The 21877-nt window shown below is 36.5% G+C and overlaps 1 protein-coding gene across 1 annotated transcript; it reads right to left on the minus strand.

The window, feature by feature from the left end:
- Positions 1–1244: 1244 nt before the first annotated feature.
- On the minus strand, positions 1245–21820 carry LOC120196949. The gene is made up of 20 exons (XM_039198617.1): positions 21635–21820; positions 21440–21509; positions 21185–21227; positions 20724–20801; positions 20505–20589; positions 20332–20414; positions 19262–19319; positions 18782–18892; positions 7942–7999; positions 7616–7712; positions 6769–6804; positions 5638–5774; positions 5392–5462; positions 5228–5281; positions 4007–4149; positions 3491–3631; positions 2721–2951; positions 2518–2577; positions 1931–2191; positions 1245–1541 (listed from the first exon to the last, which is right to left on the minus strand). Exons 1-20 carry the CDS (start codon positions 21753–21755, stop codon positions 1416–1418), a joined length of 2064 nt encoding a protein of 687 aa, XP_039054548.1. The 5' UTR covers positions 21756–21820; the 3' UTR covers positions 1245–1415.
- Positions 21821–21877: the final 57 nt, after the last annotated feature.

The following is a 21877-nucleotide window of genomic DNA, read 5'->3' on the forward strand; positions in this document are numbered from 1 at the left end:
ATTAAAAATAATATTTTTAAATTAAATAATACAAGATAAAGCTGAGAAATTTTATATAAGTTTTTTGAATAATACTTACTCAAAATAGTGAAAGAAAATTTTGAACAAAATTTTCTGAAATACTTTTCTTGGATGCTCCCTCTTCTAATTGCTCTCTTCTCAATCTGCTCTTTTTTGTGTGTTTCAATCAGTTTGTTCTACCCCAACTCATAAACATATATAGCTGAAAATATTGAACTTTTTTATTAAACGAGAATGTTGCATGGGAAAGAAGAAGAATAAGTTGCATAGGGAATGAATTGTTTAACCGACCTTCACCTTGGCTTCAGAATCAGTGCCATGCATGCAGAGGGCGTTGGGAAGACGCCATGCAGTCTCGGAGCCTTCTCCACTGGCCTGAAGACATCGTGCTCTCTTGGAGTCTTCTTCATTGGTATGAACACGCCATGAAGTCGTGAGGTCTTCAAATTTGACTTGAAAATATCATACAATCTCAGGAATTTCTGAAGACGCGTGGAACACCTGACGTCTTTATATGATTATTGTAAAATTCACCCTAAATAAAGAAATAATCCCGAGTTGAATTATTTTGAAAATTCTTTTTCCCAATAACATTTTCTTAATCATTCTGCCACATAAATATGGATAGCGATTGTCTGTCCTTTCAACCGCATTTTATCGTACCGTACCCATAAAATTCTCAAAAAAAAAAAGGCGTGCGAATTGCCAACAAAATGGGAAGCATTTGGAAAGGTATACGCGGAAATAAATTCACTTAGCTTACCTTTAAGTCATGTGTACGGTACAAACTTTAGATACCACACCAGCCTTTTAAGAGTTGAACTGTTTTATATAAATTAATTTATTTAATACAGATTTTAATTTAAAATGTTATCATATTCAGTTTAAAAGATAGATAAATTTATAACATTTTAAATTACAATAAAAAGTATTACGAAGAAGATAACATTTCCGATTTCAGCATAAAACACTACCTTGTCCATGTTAAAAAGTTACGGTTTTAATGAGATCTTCAATTGCAATCGATTTTTTTTATAACCTTATATTAAGTTGTATTTTAAATTTTTCGATTTGCATGAGACAATATTAGTAGAAACCTCGATATTTGACCAGATTCAGATTTTTTTTGGCCAAGTATTATCTTTCAAACAAGCAGAAGTCCAGTTTTCGAAAGTCAAAAATATTTGAAACATATGAACCCTAATTTACTTTCTCATCACAATATATATATAACCCAAAACAGTTTCAAGGTGCAATGGCTACCAGTGGTCAATGCATGGACATTTAATCAAGTATAAAACTAGATTGGTATGACAGCTCAACAATCTCTATTATTGATGGCTGTTCTATTGCATGTTTTTTTAACTTATAAGCTGCATTTTTTCTGAAGCTACTTAATCCGAGTCCGACAATGGCATCTGGTATGAATCTCTTGGTTCGAAATCAGTAACTGAAGGAGGTAGATTGTGTTTTGGTACATTTCTTTCACGGCGGCGTCTCTCTACCGGTCTCAATTTATCCTGAAAAAGCATATAGGGAAGATATAGTTACAAGAAAAGGGATACTTTATCTGCTAAAAGAAAAATATACAATGAACTAAACATCTTCCTATTCTCTTTTCTAAACAATCATGTATTTGGATCAACAAAGTAGAACTAATCAGCAAAAATTTAATGAAGACCTTATAAAAATGAAATGTAGTCGGTACTATGATTTTTAGAAATCAGTTTACTCGATGCTTTGGGGTATGATAAGCAAACATGAAAATTTGAGACCGCATCAGATTGATGTGTATCCGACTAGGTAACATATATGTTAAGGGTCATTATTATGGATTCCAGTTAGGGGCATGAAACAGCCAGCATTACTTCAAGACTGTAAAAGAGATGCATTCTTAAATATCACTTACATTGTTCTCTGCTTGGCTTGGTCGACTTGACTTAACCTTATGATTCTGTTGATTCTTCATCAACCAAATGGTACCATAGGACATCAAGGATCCCAGAAGCAATGCCGGACCAATCCTCGGATCACCAAGATAATCATATATGTGGATTATAATGCTTTGGACTTTTTGCTTAGCTCCCATGCTTTTGGAAATTATTCCTTGTGGAGCCCTTGACCAGAAAGGCTCTTCATCCTCAGGAACTAGCTCTGGTGTTTTCACCCTCTGCAATGGAATTAATCTTAGTGCTCAAGTGGTAACTTCAAAGTTTCAAAGGCGATTGATAGCGCAACTGTATGCTGGGAAAGCAAATTGTCTCTCTAAAACATTTCACGAACAGATTTGTTATAGGAAATATAACTTGCTGAAATTTTCTGAATGGCCCGAGAAACATTGATTACTAAAATAATGTAAAGGTTACCTATAGGGTAGATTTTGCCCAAAACCATAAGTTCATACAAAGAAATGGAAATAAGAGTTGACATAAAAGAAATGAAACGAAGGATATGCACAAATATAAAGCTTTCTCAAAGAAACAGTATGGTGCTTACATAGAATGGGAGTTTCCTGGAATCACCATCCTTAATTATATTTGATATCCACCTGATGATCTGTGCAAATGTGGCAAACAACATTGAAGAACAATTAGGAAATAGCTATATTGGCTTTCATAGGGTTCGAATATCTCTCATCTCTTACAACTGAAGGATGAAAGCATCTGACACCGTAGATAAACATGAGATAATGCTTATACCTCGGAAACTTCAGCTGAACCATTGTAAGTTACTGAAAGCTGTGCAGCAGGATCAACTTCTTGTTGGTGGAATTCCCATATGCTTTTTGCTTTATTCTCAGCCTTAAAAGTATCTTCAGTAGCATTCCTTTCGTAGCGGATAATGAATAACCGGGGGACATCAGTTGGAACTCTCCTTGGTCCACATGTTTCAACACTACTTTCAGAATTAAGGTAGAAAAAACAATAGTTCTGGATAACACAAACAAATTAGAGGTTAGAAATATATAAAATGAGAATAATAGTCTGCACAAAAGAAAAATACTTAATGCTTAGGAGAGAAAATACTGATGTGGACATTCTAAGATATAATGACTAACTATCATGGTATGAGAGCCCACATGGCCAACCAGTCGAACTTTTGAAATCTGGCATCCATTTTCATGTTAAGAATTAATTCCAGCAAAATAAAGTGATGGTTTAAGCTTGTATCAATTGCAAACCCCAATGGGCTTGCTCATGTAAATTAGGGAGAGTGATATGAGTTACAATGTCAGTTCGATAACTCATTGTCTAAAGCTTTGGTAAAAGAAAGGTTGGCTATCTCTAATAATTAATATAGTTTCAGCTTTTCCAGGCTTGCTTTCAAATTTTGATACAAATAACTGTATTTGAACCCAGGCTTGGGTCAGCCATCACAAGGATTGCCATCTAAATTTAGAACTTATTATAAGCCCTTTTAAGTTCTCAGGGATTCTTTTTTGAAAATAGTAATAATAATAAAAACACACCTTTTGCATTTCCCCATCAAGCCAGCTTAATGTCAATCGCTTGCTTTTTAGAGCAACAGAAGCTGTTATAGAGTGCTCATCTGCTGTAGCTGCATTCAACTCGCTAGATTTTGATAATGTGTCTTGAACCCTGCGTATGGTCTATAATCTAAATTAGTTCAACCCCATTTCCTAAAATCAAAGAGAAGCTGGTCATCATATTATTCTCCTCTGAAATGCTAAATACGATTATATATCATTGTATTACATTGAAAATAGATACACAACCCAATTGAGTAACAATAACCAGAGTGTCACTTGAATATATAGAATAAATGAAAGACGAACAGCTAATCCTATTTTCTAAGAAAAATGATGTCATATCATATCCTACAAAGTTGATTTATTTCCTTCCACAGGAAGAAAACATGTATAAATTAAATACAGAAAAACTCAATTCTACGAAGTTAGAACTGTAATAAAGAAGTTGAAAAAATGCTGAGGCAGATGATGCAACATGAGTGCAAAGAAGCTTACTTCTCGCATGTTATCAAGTTCTGGACCCAGCCTTCCAGCTAAGATAGCACAATACCAGGTCAAAGTATCATGTCCAGCACGAGAATAGCCACGAGCATCACAACCTAGTCCCTCTGAAGTCAAACTCCTTAATTGAGGAAGCTCTGAAATAATAAAAGAAAAATATATAAAGCCCTTAAGAGGGGGCGGGGAAGAATTAAAAGATAGCTAAATAGAATCTTGGAAAGTACTGCTAAGATCAGTCTTCTTTTTCTGAATTTCACACCAAGTAAACCGGTGTCTATCTGAAAAGATAGCTAAATTTGTTTTCCTTACCATTTACAAACTAACTTCAGTAATATAATATTCCATGCTAAGCATGGAAAAACTCCAACATTTCATTACATGCTTAGAATTATAATGAACATCATTTCCTAGATGATATCTATCTGAAACATTAGATCTGCTAAGTAATAGCAGAAAACAGCCATTTATATTCTGATTTTACCATCATAGTTCAACGGAATAATGGTCTTAACATAATCTATTTAAGTAATTAAACCAAGCAGCCCTTTCATCCATTTAGCACTTTAAATGGACCCATTAATTTCCTAAAATGTAGAACTACATGCAATTTTAGAACCTATTGCAAAGTAAGTTTCTATATAAACAATTGCTCAAATTTATGTAACTGTGCAATCTACTACTTGGCTATCCATTTATCATTTTAAATGGACCCATTAATTTCCTAACATATAGAACTACATGCAATTTTATAAACTGTTGCAAAGTAAGTTTCTATTAAACTATTGCTCAAATTTATTTAACTATGCAATCCCCTACTCGGCAATCCAGCGTGGACCAGTTACACCACCGTGCAATCTAAAACTACTGGCTTGTGGTCCTTAGATGATGTATATAGGATAATATGCTTGGATATTACAAAAACTAAATATTATAACAAATAGAAAATAGATTTCGGAATGCCTTCACTCCTTCTCAGACTGCGAGTTAATGGTGTCTCGAGTTCTTGCTATTAAGATTAAAAGAAATCTTTAAGATACCATTCAGAATATTCATTTTACTTATATAAGAGGAGTCAGTTTTATATTTTTTATTGAGAAATAAATGCATGCATGTTATGAAAAAATTATAAAAAAAACTATTTTTTAATTCTTCAAAATGTTTGTTTTTATATATCGAAATACACGTCTTCCTAGTATAAGTAATGCTCAAGTATACCTTGCTGTTTGTTCTGTTCCAAGACATCCAAAAACCATGAATCATTCATTGATCCTGCAAAGAGAACTCATAGCTCAAGCTTCATACCTGATTCAAGTAATTAAATTGAACTTCTACTGGCATAAAAAACTGATAAGAAATAGAATAAACGTGCATTAACATACCATGATACACAAGAGGTTTTAGACCTGGATCTTTCAAGAACACGACTGCAGGGGCAGACTCTACTCCAAACCTGTTATTAGTTTATAAAAATCTGTCAAGAGAGATGCTATCATAGAAAATGAAAGAAGACTAACACTACATATTGCATTAAAAAATACACAAACAAAGATATAGTTAACTGTATACAGGCTTCATCTCTAATTTATATACAAATCAAGTGCAAAAGAGAAACCAAAACTACATACGCAGTCCACCAAACAGAAAATTCCTCTTTACGCCATAGGACACAAGCAAAAGTAGCATAGTTCCAATAATCCTTTGCAGCTTGACGAATTATCGGAGTTGCACGCTCCCCTGTTTTTGAGAAGAAAATTACTTTTACCTACAAGTCAGAAACATAGAACAATCAATTGTCACAAAGGAACACATGCAAATGAAAGGCAAATTAACAAAATGGAAGTATTCAATATTCAAAATGTTTAGATGTTGATAACATTTATATTAAGAGGGGGTTGGGAGGAAGAATAAGAGTGACATTGTCGATATCTTACATTACACATCATGAACATCGGCTGTGAAATATACATAACACATGACTAGTAACATATATCAATAATTATAGCATATAAATTTATGCTATTCTAATAGACTTCTAAAAAAGGCTCTGAAGAAAATAATGAAATGATATCCCGATTAATGTTACCGGATCACCAAAAACTTATAGATAGCCTTCAAATAAAAGCTAAAACATAATGGAAGAATACATAATACAAAAAGGAACAACTCATACACCTAGAACCTTCTCTGGCAGAAACTTGTGTATAATTTGTCTATTCAAGACACCTTAATTATCGATATGTAAGTACTCTAGCATTGCTTCACTACATACATGATTATCAGGTTCCTTCTTGTTCTTATAGAATATCAAATCCAAGAATGAACTAGGATATTTATCCTTTCCTTTTTGTTTGAAAATTTTCTTTCTACCAGATAATTAAGGTGTAAGATTAATATGATATAGCAAAGAGGTAAAACAGGAATTACATGGATAGTTTTTCAATAAAGAGTATTGAATGGAAAAACCTTACACATACAGACACAAACCACTAGAACAATTTGAATAAGAAAATGTGGTGAACTGCAAAAATTCTCCAAGATTTTTAGGTCCTCTATGAAGATAAAACTGCAATTTGCAAATGATCTTACTAAATAACTGAAGCCCAAACTACTTTGGTATGCACCAAATAACAAACTAAGAAAGCAATAAACTGTTTAAAGTCACAAAACACAAGCTATTACAATAACCAGAAGAAGTTGGAAGAAAAAAATAGAGAATAAAGAACAATGAAACCAGACAAAAGAAGGAAAAATCATACCTTATGGGGACTGCTTTTTGCCAGAAACCTTGGCCCCTGTTATGATAAAGAAAAAAAACATAGATTTTATCCAATAGTAAACAAAAAGCAGTAGGAGACAAAGAAGACAATGTTAAACAGAACTCAAAAGGCAAAATATAACATGAAATGCAAAAATCTCGGTCTCATTCAAACACAGAGAAATAGAAAAGAAAAGGATAAACACTATTGTTTTGACAGTGAAAGGAGTTTGTTGACCTGAGATATGGCAGGCCATCAAGTTCCAGTATGCCAAGTATAACACTGACCGTAATGAACTCAAAACAAATGCATAATTTCAAAATAATTCTTTTCATAGACTTCAAATGGACAAGATTAAGAATCCATTCCAATATTTATTTAAGAACAAAAGTGGCACATGAAAGTGACACCAAACAATGTGTTACTAATGTTATGACTATGAAGTCAAGTGTCTCAAACGAACAACAAAGACAATAGACGGTTCATCTTACTGATGCATTCCACTAGAACAGATTAAACTCCAAAAAGATAAAAATTGTTTTTTTCCGCATAGGAACTTATTTTGCCAGTGAAATCAGAAAACATATTATGGATTATTAATATATTAAGGCACTCTTTTCCTCCTTCCGCTATTTGTCTCTTTACAAGAGGCAACTATGAGGGAGGTTTTTAATGAGGCCTTCTATTCCTATCAAAAAAAAGAAATCAGAAAACATATTTAGTCAAGAACACTTCAATGAATATCAAATTTGAATAATGATTTAGAATTGTATTTACCAATATTTTAAAAATATATATATTAAGAACAAAAAGACAGATGATGACGCAAAGAGATGATACACATTACCAATGATTCCTTCGTATAATAAAAGATGCGAGGAAAGTTAAGTACAGCCATTGCAAACCAATCTGTAACTGCATCAACAGAGAGCACTCCCTCAAACCTGTAAATTATTATCAATTAAAGATATCAGCACAGCACAAAAAATGTAACAAGTACAGAAGACATTCAAATGCAATACCCGGAGAACAGTAAAATACCCAATGTACACATAAAAACAAATATATTTATTTTCTCTATGTATAAAAAAAACTGTGCTTCATGTGTTGCATTTGTTTTATTAGTATTTATCTTTTTAAAAAAAAAAAAATCAAACCTCAAATGCAACTTACCTGATAAGACAGTCTGAAGTTTTACACCCTGGTGGGAAAGCAACCACTGAAGGAAGACCTATATGCATTATTAAGTTAGACAGGTCGTGCTGAAGTTTAAAAAATTCAAAAAAAAGAAAATAAAAAAATGCAGTTTCTAGTGGCATAGCATCTAATTGGAGGGAGAAGATAAGTACTACTGATATTAAAGTAACCGATAACTTAAATATAAATAATATAGATTTAGATTTTAAAACAAATTTTGAATTTTGATAAATAATCTAGAAGGTTAGGTGTTTTTGGTGTTATCGCCAGTTCTTAGGCGATTATCTGCCGTCATCCGCCGCCGCCGATCATCGTTCACCGCCGTCAGCCGCCACACTCCGAACATCATTCGCCGTCGTTTTTCTCAGGGAAGTTCATCTCGTCACTGTGATTCTAATTTCGAACATAGTTTTGCCAAAAAAATCCTTCAATCGGTGCAGATTGAAAGTCGATTTTTTAATTTTCCCCTGTGACTTTTGGAGGCCATTCTCTCGACACCGCCAGCACCAAGAGGTACTCCGTGCGACGATTGGCTGATCTGGAAAGACCGGTCACCAAACACCATGCGCGTGGAGTTCACGCGCAGCCACAAGGTTCGTTCACTCCTTCAAGCGCCGGCGCGTGGTCAACCATTTCCAACACTGGTTTTTTTGCCGCTGTCTCTGAGTGATTCCGACCGAGATCATTTCGGCTTGGAATGTTTCGATCTCCTTCGACAGCCGTTGGATCGTCTCGGATCCGAGGTAGATTGCTCCCGGGGTTATATTATGCCTTCTCACCTTTGGGATTAGCCAGCGGAGAGGCCAGACTATGGTTAATGGCTCCGCACGAGAGATCTGACTCAAAGATGGCGGCTAGGAGGCGACTACGGGTTCTCCAATCACAGCCGGGAAACAAAACTTGCATCGATTGTAACCAAAAGAATCCTCAGTGTGCTTCGGTTTCCTACGGTGTTTTCATGTGTCTATAGTGCTCCGACAAACACCAAGGCTTAGGTATCCAGATATCGTTCGTTCGATCCGTTACCATGGATTCGTGGTCCGACATTGATGTCAAGAAAATGGAAACCGGTGGTAACGAGAAGCTCAACGCTTTTTAGGCACAATATGGTGTTCCTAAAGAAACCGATATCGTTACCAAGTATAACACAAATGCCGCGAGTATTTATCGTGATTGTATCCAAGCCCTCGCCGAGGGCCGTGTATGGAGGGATCCACCTGTTGCGAAGGAAACTGACAAAGGTGGTTCTCGTGGTAATCGGAAGCAGCCGTTGAGCGGTGGAGGTAGCCGGGGTCAAATGAAGTTGAGGCCGAGTAAGGATATGCATATGAGATACTGATTGGAGGCTTCGTCGGCGAATAAGGAAACATTTTTTTGCGAGAAAAATGGTGGATAATGAATCTAGGCCTGAAGGTTTGCCACCTTCACAAGGAGGGGAATATGGGATTGGGAAGCTATCTTTATTGGAGGCATCACCAGCTCAATCTGCCGCAGATGTTGTCCACGATGGAACCAAGGAGTTCACCACAAAGGGGTGTTGTGATGACAAGTCTGGTGAAGTAAGAGAGTCTCTAGAAGAGAGTTGGACTGTATTCGTTGATAACCTAAGTAAGAGTCTCTAGAAGAGAGTTAAGGAATCTATGTCTAGATCAGGGTCATGTGGTGAGAGTCTTCAAACCACATGAGACGAATAAACCAAAGTATAAATCTTCCACTTTTGCTTTTGTTCAGTTTGGTAATGAAAAAGGAGTGAGAAATGCAGTCGAAAATATAAACAGGTTGTGGATAGATGGGAGGAAAGTATTTGTTGGAGTTGCAAAATATCAGGATCGACCAAGGGTTGCAGGTACATCTCGGTCACTATTTGATGTTTTGGAAAATTTTACAGATGGAAAATCTAAGCCATGTGAGAAGGCTGAGTTTCCGAGAAGTATAAGGGATGACAGATCATATATGGATGCCTTGATGACGAGCAGTACGCAGAGGAGGGATTTGGAGCAGAAGGAATATAGATATGATAGTTTGGACAAGGGGAGAGGTATGAAAAATATTTGGGAGATGCACATTCCTACTGAAAGCTCAACCTGGGTGAAAAGATCTCTAACGGGTATTGTCAAACAATCTTTCGATTTGGAGCTGGTTCAAAGAGCCCTGGCAAATGAAGGTTTTGAAGTTCAAATTGCGAGCTGGGGGTACGTCTGGAATTCTTGTGTTGTTATGTTCAAATCTGAGGAAAATATGGAGGCATGGTTGAATAAAAGAGAGGAGTTATGGTTCTGGTTTGACCGAATGGCAACTTTGTTGAACGAAGCTGGAGTGCCAATGGCTTTCTGTCTGGTTGAGTTGTATGGTGTTCCTTTGTTATGTTGGCAAGAAAATTTTCTGGAGAAGTTAGCAGGGAGGTGGGGGATAATGGATAGCATTCAGAAATCAACAAAAACCAGGGAAGATCTCACGACGGTGAAAATGTTGTTAAGGGTGGCTAGTCCGTTTGACGTCCCAGAAGTGATAACTTTAGGGTTGTATGGAAGATCTTTCAAGGTGAGCACTAAGTTGAGATCGACTTCTACGGTTTCAAATTTTTTTCTTGGCAACACGCCGGAGAATGATTCCGATGAAAGAGTCACTGTCATAGAGTCGTCGTCGGAGGAAGATGACAGTATACACTCTTCTGACAAGTCAGGTCCTGTTCGGCTTGTTCAGGAAGCTCGTCAAAAGGTGGATTGATCGGGGACTTTCTTCAGGATTTGTTGGAGTTGGTAAAGGATACCATTTTTCAAAAAGTAGATTGGAAAGTCAAGGCATTAATGAAGGGGTGACAGATTTTCCCAGCTTTGGGAGTAGTGAAAAGGGAGTTTGCTGGGCTGGGCATTAGAAACAAAGAGAATTCAAAAGGTAGCATTTAGGCCCAGTCATTGGGGAGCAGTGAACCCGTATCTTCCACAAAGAAAATAATTCTTGCATGGTCTAGCAGTAAACCTTATTAGCCTCGATCATGCTAGTCAAAAAATAAATCAGAATTTTTCCAGCAGATCAGGGGAAGAGGGTAAAGGTTCGGAAAGTCAACATGATTTAATAGTAGAGGTTGATTAAAGGATCCAACAAGGAATGAAGATGCAGTGGGATCCGTTGAAGGTTTTCAGGTGATAAGCTGAAGAGGTGGTTCGCAAATTCATTCTGTAAGCTCATTGTCCATGAAGAGTGCCTCGGTTGGAAGAAGGTTGATCAGAAGTTATAAGAGAGTATACAACATGTCTAGGGAGAGGAATATTTGGCTTCCGAATGTGAAGGGTTTTAATGATGTATCAGAGGGGGAATTGAGAAAAAAGATGGGAAGTGCTTTAATCTCAAGAGGATGTCATTCTGAAATTCCAGAGGCTGCTGTTACTGAAGAAGAGGATAGTGATGGTTCAAGTAGGAGGAGATTCAAAAGATCCCTCATTAGGGATGCTTTAGATCAAGTTAGCATTTCTACAATATCCTCCTCAGCTTTTCCTTTGTTGTTGGAGGAAGCTATTGCTACCTGGAAATTAGCAAGATATTGGGTATATCTTTCAAGGAAGGAAAGAAGGCTTTTCTGGAAAAAAATAATGAATTTGGAGAAAGGTTTGAGTAGGGTTAGCTGAGTTGGCAAGTAACTCCGGGGACTGTTTGGTATTATTGAACTAAATATGATGCCAAAGCTAGTCATTATGTCCTTGAATATTAGGAGATTGGGTAAAAAAGAAAAACGAGCTGTACAAAAATAATTTCTGAGAAGAAACTAACGTTCCTTTTTCTGCAAGAAACAAAACTAGAGATTATTCCAAGTTCCTTTTTGAGGAGCAGTGGTTTGAGTAAGATGCAAGGTTTCGTTTATTCACCAACAACAGGTTCTTCAAGGGGTATCTTAAGTTGTTGGGATGATAGTATTTTTGAGTTAGAAGATCACCATATTCAAAGGAGGTTTGTTACCATTTTCCGAAAAATTAAATCCAATCAATTTAGGTGTGGCTTCATCAACGTTTATGGCCCATCTGTGGAAGAAGAGAAAGCTGGTTTTTTTAAGGAGTTGGGTTTGCTTTTAAATGGGTATAGTATACCTTGTTGTATGGGAGGGGACTTCAATGCTTATTTACAAGAGGGTGAAAAGGAAGGTGAGCTCAAAACAGGAATTCTATGGAAATTTTTAGGCTCTTTATTCTGCAAACGGGGCTGATTGATATGCCTTTGATTGGGGGAAATTTTACATGGAGCAGCAATCGGTTAATCCAACTGTTGTTAGATTGGACAGGTTCTTGGTGGACGTTAGTTTCTCATATGCTTTTCCTGTTACCACTCAATCTCTACTTCCTAAATCTATTTCTGATCATAATGCAATTATTTTTTAGAGTGGGGGAGATAATTGGGGCAAGAGACATTTAAGGCTGTTTAATTATTTAATGAATGAGGAAGGTTTTGAGGAGAAGGTTGTAGAGTCTATCAAGGAGTACAAGAAGGACAAGAGAGGAGTTGGAATTTTGAACATTCTAAGGAACACGAAATTTTCTATTAAAAGCTGGTCTGGAAAAAGAAATCATTTTCCACGCGATGTAATTTCTGTCTTAGAAGAGAAGATACACCAATTAGAAAACAGGATTCAGCAGAAGCAAATTTCCAATGCATGTGACAGTGTAGCAGAGTTGAGGCCGTTGAGAAATGAACTGTGGAGACTTTACAGAATTGAGGAGCAAATCTGGTTCCAAAAATCAAGAGAGAAGTGGGTTAAAGATGGAGACCGGAATTCAAAATTTTTTCACACGTGCTACAATTAGGAGGACGAATTCTTTTAATGCTCTCAATTTTAAAGGTAAAATTATTAAAGATCCAGTTCTTATCAAGACAAGTGTAAGAGATCATTTCTTTGAAGCTTATAATTGCCGAACAACTTTGAAAGTGGAGGATATTAAGCTGAATTTTTCAAGAATATATATGGAGCAGAGCCTTATGTTAGAAAAGGAGTTTACGGAAAAAGAGATTTGGGATACATTAAACTCGTGTGATAGTAACAAAGCTCCTGGGCCAGATGGGTTGAATATGGGATTTTTTAAAAGATTTTGGTCTTACTTGAAAGTTGATATTCTGAAATTTTTTCACAATTTTTCTTGGGAAGAGATTGGGAGCATGGTATTAATCACTCTTTCATAACTCTTATTCCGAGAAGGTTGAGAGGTTGCATCAACGATATTATCAGTGATTCGCAATTTGCTTTCATTCCTGGAAGATAAATTTTGGACTGCGCTTTTATTGCTAATGAAGGAATTGACTTGTGGAGAAAGAAAGGACTCAAAGGTTGTGTGTTCAAGGTGGATTTCAAGAAGGCTTATGATACGATAGATTGGGATATTCTCTTTAAAGTGATGGTGAAAATGGGGTTCGGAAGTAAATGGTGCAGCTGGATTCGGAAATGTGTTTCAACAGCTTCGGTGTCAGTGCTCGCCCACTGCTGTTTAATTTCGTTAGAGAGCTGCTAAACCTATTGCTTCTTAAGGCGGTTTCTTCGGGACTGTTTTGTGGTTTGGTGTTAGGCAAAGATGAGGTTTCTTTTAATTTATCTCACCTGCAATTTGCAGATGATCTCATTATTTTTTGCAATGCATCAAAGACATATTCTAAATGTGAAGAGAGTTCTACGAGTATTCGAAGTAATGTCTGGCCTACAACTGAATCTCATTAAAAGTAAATTATTTGGCATTAACATCGGTGATAAAGAGGTAATGCAGTGGGCGAGCACTATTGGTTGTTCAGTAGGTCATTTCCCTTCGAAATATCTTGGGTTGCCGCTTGGTGCTAAGAGAAATTCTTCAGCTTTGTGGGATCCGGTTGTGCAAAAATTTTATAAAAAATTAGCCGGCTGGAAGGCTAAAACACTTTCAATGGAAGGGAGATTGGTCTTATTGAAGGCAGTTTTGTGCTTGTTACCTACCTAATTCATGTCGCTGTTCAAGATTCCTACTTCGGTGATTGTTAAACTCAATTCCATCATGGCCAGATTTTTGTGGCGAAGAGGGGTAGAGGTTAAAAAAATTCACTGGGTGAATTGGTCGACTATGTACTGATAAAACTGCTGGTGGTCTTGGAGTTTTGGACCTCAGTTACATGAATATAGCTCTACTAGGGAAATGATCTTGGAGGTTTGCTAATGATAGGGAGACTGTGTGGAAGAAGGTGATTTGCAACAAATATAATCTGGACCCTAGACTGTTGCTATTCAAGAGCAAACTTCCTGCGCATGCTTCTTGGATATGGAAATCAGTAGTCAAAAGTCATTTTAAAGAAGATCAGTTCGGTGCTAAGTTTCGAAGCATGTTTAAAGTCCGAGTGGGTAATGGAGAGAGTATCAGATTTTGGGTTGATAGTTGGGCGTTAGATTCTACTCTTAAAGTTGTCTTCCCGAGATTGTTTGTTCTTTCATTAAACAAGAATGGGAAGTTAAAGGATTTTGGTGAGTTTCGGTCATCAGGTTGGTCTTGGCGTATCAATATGAGAAGGAATTTGAGTGATTGGGAACTAGATCAATTTTTTGATCTAATGGCTATAATTCATAATATTAGTCTCTCCTATGAGCTGACAAATGGTTTGATATGGAGAGGGAATGGGGAAGGTATTTATTCTGTTAAATCGTGTGTGAAGTTATGCTGCCCTGCTTCGACAGCCGAGTCCTTTTGGATGAAAAACATTTGGAAGGGCTTGGTACCTGCTAGAGTGGAAATCTTTATGTGGCAGGTGGTGTATCAGAGATTGCCAGTAAAACAAGAATTACAAAGGAGAGGGGTGTCGGCTATTGTAGACTTTGCATGTCCTTTTTGTAAAATGGAGATTGAATCTTCATCACATCTATTTTTCACTTGCTTCGTGGCGTGGTCCCTATGGAATAAATTTCTGAGATTTTGGAAACTTAGTTCGGTTCTACATAGCAATGCTCAAAATTTTATTTTAGCTTGGGAGGATATGGTTCCTTACTCGTCTATTTGGTCTCTCATTCCGGGAGTGGTTCTTTGGATCATTTGGAAATTTAGGAATGCCATTGTGTTTGAAGGGGGAAGATTAGATCAGATTGATCTATTCTTTATGGCAAGATTTAGACTCGCAACTTGGTTCTTAGCCAAGTTCAAGGATGTGTCTATTTCGAAGGATTTTCTCATTACTGATCCCTCTCTTAGGGGATTATTGCTCTCCTTTCAGGAATTCAATTATCAAAATTGTGTCTTTGTCTCCTCCTCCAAAAGGTTTTATAAAACTAAATGTATGCAGCTGTGAGTGGAGATTGGAGGAAAAGTGGTGTTGGTGGCTTACTAAGAGTTGAGGATGGCTCGGTGATGGGTTCTTTCCAAGAGGCTGCTGGTCCAGGTCCTCCTATTTTGATAGAGCTTAAGGCAATTAAGAAGGGTTTAATCTTCTTTGATTCGTTCCAACAGCGGTTCAAGGAATGTTTGATTGTTGAAAGTGACAGTAAACAATGGATTGGGTTAAGAATTACGATTGTTGTCCCTATGTCTATATAGATTTAGTGAAAGACATTGTTGCTTACTCAAGGGATTTGCAGGGTGTTATTAGATGGGTTGCTAGGTCAGCCAATATTGAGGTTGATTGCTTAGCTAAGGCTGGTATTGGTTAGTTTCACTGTTTTGTTAAGGATATTTTTTATACTAGGGGTTGGTCATTGTAAAGGGAGTGTGTATGTTTGCTTTTTTAAACATTATGTAACTTTCGGTTATTAATGAATTCTAAGGCACTCTTTTCCTCCTTCCGCTGATTAAGGAGCACATTGTGATTCATTAATCATGAAGGGGGTTTTTCCAAAGGGTTTTATAAAACTAAATGTGGATGCAGCTGTGAGTGGAGATTGGAGGAAAAGTGGTGTTGGTGGCTTACTAAGAGTTGAGGATGGCTCGGTGATGGGTTCTTTCCAAGAGACTGCTGGTCCAGGTCCTCCTATTTTGATAGAGCTTAAGGCAATTAAGAAGGGTTTAATCTTCTTTGATTCGTTCCAACAGCGGTTCAAGGAATGTTTGATTGTTGAAAGTGACAGTAAACAATGGATTGAGTTAAGAATTACGATTGTTGTTCCTATTTCTATATAGATTTAGTGAAAGACATTGTTGCTTACTCAAGGGATTTGCAGGGTGTTATTAGATGGGTTGCTAGGTCAGCCAATATTGAGGTTGATTGCTTAGCTAAGGCTGGTATTGGTTAGTTTCACTGTTTTGTTAAGGATATTTTTTAAACTAGGGGTTGGTCATTGTAAAGGGAGTGTGTATGTTTGCTTTTTTAAACATTATTTAACTTTCGGTTATTAATGAATTCTAAGGCACTTTTTTCCTCCTTCCGCTAATTAAGGAGCACATTGTGATTCATTAATCATGAATGGGGTTTTTAATAAGGCCTACACTTTTTATAAAAAAAAGTAGCAAAAAATGGGAGAATCGAGTTTAATAATTGGTGGAAGGAAGGCCATCCAAAAACCAGTAATGGGTACAAAATTGGATGCTACACGTTATTTATTGAAAACATACCAGAGAAGATCCATTGGAAGAGGTTTGGATCTTTATTTTGCACCCACGGTCGGGTAATTGATGCTTTCATTCCAAACAAAAGAAATTCAAAAGGGATTTATTTTGGGTTCGTTTTGGGTTCATTCGTTTTGCAACAATCGAAGAAGCAAGGAAAGCGATCTCAAAACTGAATGGTTCTTATATTGACGGCAGCAAAATTTGTGTTTCTTTGGCTAAATTCAAACCTCGACAGTCTTATTTGAGAAAGTACTCGACAGCTGTTCACTGTAAGTCTGAGATGGAAGTTTATTTCGAGGAATAATCACTGTGAAGTTGAAGGTGTGGTGGACGAAGATAAACTTCACGTGTTAAGTAAATGTCTAGTGGGATGGTGCAAGAACTCTATCAAAATCGGTAATCTTGCTAGTCAAATACAAGCCAAAGGCCTCGCTGGTTTCTCGTTAATGAGAGATGTTGAAAATGTAGTTCTAATGACTTTTGAAGATTTTGCTTCGTTGAGAAGTGTGAAAAACGATAAAGTAGAGACTCTTGCAAAGTGGTTTTCCAGAGTTGAAGCTTGGTCAGAGAGTCGTGTGTTGGAGTGCCGTCGAGTGTGGTTAGCTTGCGAGGGGTTCCTTTTCACGCTTGGAATTGGGATACTTTCAAAAGCATTGCAGATAAGTGGGGTAAATTATTAGCAATCGACGAAAGCTGCCAGTTTCCATCATCTTTTGATCGAACAAAAATTCAAATCCTCACAAAGGCTCATGTGAGAATTGATGAGTCGTTGGAGTTGAAGATCGGTGCTAATTTCTTCAAAATCATGGTGCATGAAATTGAGCCTTCCTTCAAACCAAAGTCTTGAGTCCCTGACGAAGTCGGTAACTCATTAGATCTTGTTTCTTCAATTGGGGCTTCACCGGACAATTCTCAATCAAGGTTGTCGGTGTACTCCTCAGGTTTAAAATGCTCCGAAGAAGATGTTGACATTGAAGCAACCAACCTTGAAAAAGTTTCATTACTGAAGTGTGCCAAAGATGTTGAGAATTCGAATAAAAACTAGATTTAGGGTTTCATTCAACGGAGGCTTTGGATCATTCAAACATAAATTTTGTGAAGCACCCAATTGATAAATCAGTTGACCACTTTGATGGAGTCAACCCCCATGCCTCGGAAGATGTTCTTATTATAAGTCTTTTCCCTTCTAATGGTATATCTGGGGACGCAATACAACTATAGGAAGGTACTTCAAAAGTGCCCCCTCCCCCTGGGAAACTTAGAAGAAATCGTGTGGTTAAGAAATGCAAGCAAAAGAGATGAGTTTTCAATAAAGTTGCAAGGACAGATTAATTGATGGTCCGAAGAAGATGTTGACATTGAAGCAACCAACCTTGAAAAAGTTTCATTACTGAAGTGTGCCAAAGATGTTGAGAATTCGAATAAAAACTAGATTTAGGGTTTCATTCAACGGAGGCTTTGGATCATTCAAACATAAATTTTGTGAAGCACCCAATTGATAAATCAATTGACCACTTTGATGGAGTCAACCCCCATGCCTCGGAAGATGTTCTTATTATAAGTCTTTTCCCTTCTAATGGTATATCCGGGGACGCAATACAACTATAGGAAGGTACTTCAAAAGTGCCCCCTCCCCCTGGGAAACTTAGAAGAAATCGTGTGGTTAAGAAATGCAAGCAAAAGAGATGAGTTTTCAATAAAGTTGCAAGGACAGATTAATTGATGGTCCAATTAGTGTTCTATTCAGAAGCGTTTGATTTAGTTTTAATAGTTGTAGGTGTTGGTTTTCTTTTCTGTTATGTCCTTTTGCGTTGTTTTTTTCCCTGTTACTGGAAGTGTAACTTAGAAATATGGTGGTTGTCTCTGGGGTTTTGTGGTTGAGGATGTGAGAGTTTTAGGTGATTCTTTTTTTGCAATTGTGTATATCCCATATGATGGTATTCCGTGTTTTCATATGTATTGGGTGTTATATTCAATAAACTATGAGGTACTCTTTTCTTCCTTCCAATGTTCGTTAACATACTTCTTAGTATGTGGACGAATACGAAGGGAGTTTTTAATGAGACCTCCAACTTTTATCAAAAAAAAAACTTAAATATAAATAAGTTCATAGTCTTCACAGAAGAAAATTGCACAAAGTCTTTCCGGGAATTCTCTTTATATTCTAGAAATCATTTTAAAGAGAAAATAGCATGTGGCCAAAAAGAAAGAGTTCATAGAAAAAACAGTGTCAGGAGGGGAGTTATATATCAGCTGGTCATATTTGTAAATAAAACACCACTAACCATTCCTGAAGAAAAACTGGCCCATTGGTTTTCTCTCAGCAAGGTAGGCTGCAATTTGAATCTCACCAAGCTCAACCATACCAATGTTCGCAACCCCATTCAATAAAGCACCTGAATATGAAGAGAAGGCATTAATTCATTAAAATATTAAAGAAATAACCATGCTTTGAACAACAATCTCTAAACAATTCTGCTACCTGAGAAAGCAACAACCTACACAAATTATACTACTGAATTCTAATTCTTATTTTCATTGAAATATCTTTTTTTACACCTATTTAGAGAAACAGGGAGATGAAAGAAGATGAAATTAGAAGAATCATATTATCTTAGTATCTGAGTTGAAAATCAATATATGTAATCATGCTACAATCTATATCTTTACCAAAGTGCATAGTTAACTAACAACAGTAAATCCACATTGTAATGAGCAAATAAATATTCTTCACATGACCCCAGGCTTTCAGCAAAAGAACATACCGATTTTTTTCCAAGAATTAGCAAATTGAGCGGAGCGATTGCTGCCAGATGAATATACCTAAATGCAAATATCATTAAAAGAAAAACACTTGAAAAAATCCATGAAAAAATTGCATAGGCACTTACAGGTAATAATAAATCTAGTCCATAATCCAAAAGCAAATAGAACGCATATTCACATGCGTGAAGGCCGAATAACCAATTCTATGGTTTATGGCTGGTAATATGTCAAGGACATATCATTCCCTGAATGTGACACATACCATAGTAGACTATGGAGAAAGAAAGGATTTTTCTGCACTAAAGCTCAAAATAATGGAAATATTGGATGAAGAAGGTTCTTTGCCTTTCCGAAGGGCTGATAACTATTTGAGCAAGTGTACGTATGGAAAGATAACGTACATAACTTGTATGAATGAGGTAGTACTGCTCTGGTAGTATCAAACCAGCTAGTGAATTTCACATATCTAGGTGCAAACCAAATCTCTAATGATGACACGTCAATGTATTAACGTTTTGTTTACAAAGCAGAGAATGTATTATTGATACAGAAAAGTGTTTAAATTTTAGGAGCACATAGTTAACATGATCAACACTTTATCTAGGAATAAGAGTTAGCTGAGAGCTTGAGTCAACCCAAATTAAACATGGTACTAAAAGAATATAAGTTAGAGAGTTTCAAGGAGTTAGGTTGAGATCACCAATAAACAAAACAAATAAAAAACCAAAACATTAAGTTGTTGAATTGCCAAGTGAACAATCCAACATTGGTAAGTCCCAGCTTAGCATCTCTCTCTCTCTCTCTTTCTCTTTAATGTTTGAGCTGCTGAATTTGAACTCTTAGCTACCTCCATGAACAAGGAGATTGTTTAAACTAGCTTTTTGGATTTGAGCAGTAAGGTCTACCAGAGTATTGAATATTTGACAACCTCAACAGTGATATTTTTATTATGTAAAACATTTTTGGAAAGTTTTATTATGAAAAGGAAAAGAAATTGTAGACATGGAATAGGAAAATCTGGTTAAAGTAGAAATTCCATGCAAACATGTCAGTTGATGGTTGTATGTACCTGAAGTAACCATGGTTTGGAGTCTTGAAACATAGACTGAAACGCCTCGGAAGTAATAACATTAAAAGCATAATCTCCGGTATCTGCAGGAAGTACACATTCATTGACCTCGTGTTAACTTTTTAAAGCTTCACATACATGGAAAAAATGGTAAAAATTTGAAACTTCAATACCAGAAGCGTCAGCATTCAGTAATGGCAGCTCTACATTATAGAACTTTTCCCCAGCATATTGCTGCCTGAGTTTCTCCAGAACATGCTGCAGGCCACAGGAGTAAAACCCTTCAATTAAACAGCCCAAAACCCAAAATAGAGCTCTCTCTCACACACACACAGAGTTGTGACAAGGAGATAAAACTATAGACAGAAAGTAGTTTGCAGTAAAATACTTACATCTTGCTCATTAATTCTAAACACGTCATAATTCCTTTTCCATGTGGGATTTGTCAAAAGCTCATAAGCATACCGAATCTGAAATGAGATAAACACCATACTGATGGGATTAATATGATTTGAGCTGAGCATCTTCAAAACAGCCTACCATGTTCATTAGCTAAGGCTAAATGTGACTTCATCTAATTTCAATAGAGCAACATCACACTATATACAATTGTTGCTTTATCTGCTTGTTTTCTACGCCTTAGAAAAAGCTACTTAGAAGCAAATGGATGAAAGTAAAATCATAGTAATTGGTTTTTTACTTCCAAAAGCAAAAGCTAGTGAAGCAGCAAAGAAAGTAGCTTAACCATTATAAGTCAAAATGCTAGGAGCAATAAATTTACTACAAAAAAAACAACTCTTTTTCCTTTTTCCAGAAGCTAAAAGTTAAAAAGGATGAAGATTAACTAACCAACCTTGATAAACTCCATGGTTGTAGGAACCTCCAGTCCTGAATTCCTGAAACAAGAAATGCTAACTTAAAAAAAACGAACAAAGTCCAGCAATTCGTACATCTATGTAATGTTCGTATATTCTGTGATGGCATTATATTTTATATGAATTTTTATACTAAAATTTTAGACAATCAAAAGGCTATCTTCTTAATCTACTCCTTTAATGTGAAAATTTGGGAGGGGGGGGGAATTAAGCATAAAGAAAGGAAGAATTACCATTTGGATTCAAGATACTGGTACGCCTCTTTGACTTCTTCAATTGAACTATAGGTCTTTATTCCCAAAGCTACCACGAGTTAAAGAAGAAAAGATCACTATACTTCTTAAATTAAAAAATTTCAGAAAGTATTTTCCTAAGTAAAATATATGGATAGAAATACGAATATATGTATACAAAGAGTTGGGACTCACCATCGTAATGAGAAGGGGGGAAGGCACGAGGGAGAAGAACGAGCTGATATAACATGGAGAGAGAGAAGAGAACCACAGGCACCGCATAGGTTTTGGCTTTCGCCGCAAAATCTCCGGCCATCGCTTGCTTTATCCGATGATTCCTAGGCTGAAGAGCCGATTATCGAGTAATGCAGGATTTTTTTTTCCTTTTTAATGTGAGTAGTGAAGTTTTTAAATATTCTTTTTAATCAAAGGAGAAGT

This window comes from Hibiscus syriacus, unplaced genomic scaffold, assembly GCF_006381635.1.
Source record: "Hibiscus syriacus cultivar Baekdansim isolate YM2019G1 unplaced genomic scaffold, ASM638163v2 tig00117034_pilon, whole genome shotgun sequence".
Classification (NCBI taxonomy): Eukaryota; Viridiplantae; Streptophyta; class Magnoliopsida; order Malvales; family Malvaceae; genus Hibiscus; species Hibiscus syriacus.

What these genes read in the sequence shown, in the direction of transcription:
- LOC120196949 (XM_039198617.1), bottom strand. Translation starts at nt 21,755, where the DNA reads ATGGCCGGAGATTTTGCGGCGAAAGCCAAAACCTATGCGGTGCCTGTG. An exon ending in CCAAACCATGGTTACTTCAG is followed by an intron (nt 19,320 to 20,331) that starts GTACATACAACC and finishes ATTTGCATTTAG; the next exon opens with GTATATTCATCTGGCAGCAA. An exon ending in TAATTCTTGGAAAAAAATCG is followed by an intron (nt 18,893 to 19,261) that starts GTATGTTCTTTT and finishes CTTCATATTCAG; the next exon opens with GTGCTTTATTGAATGGGGTT.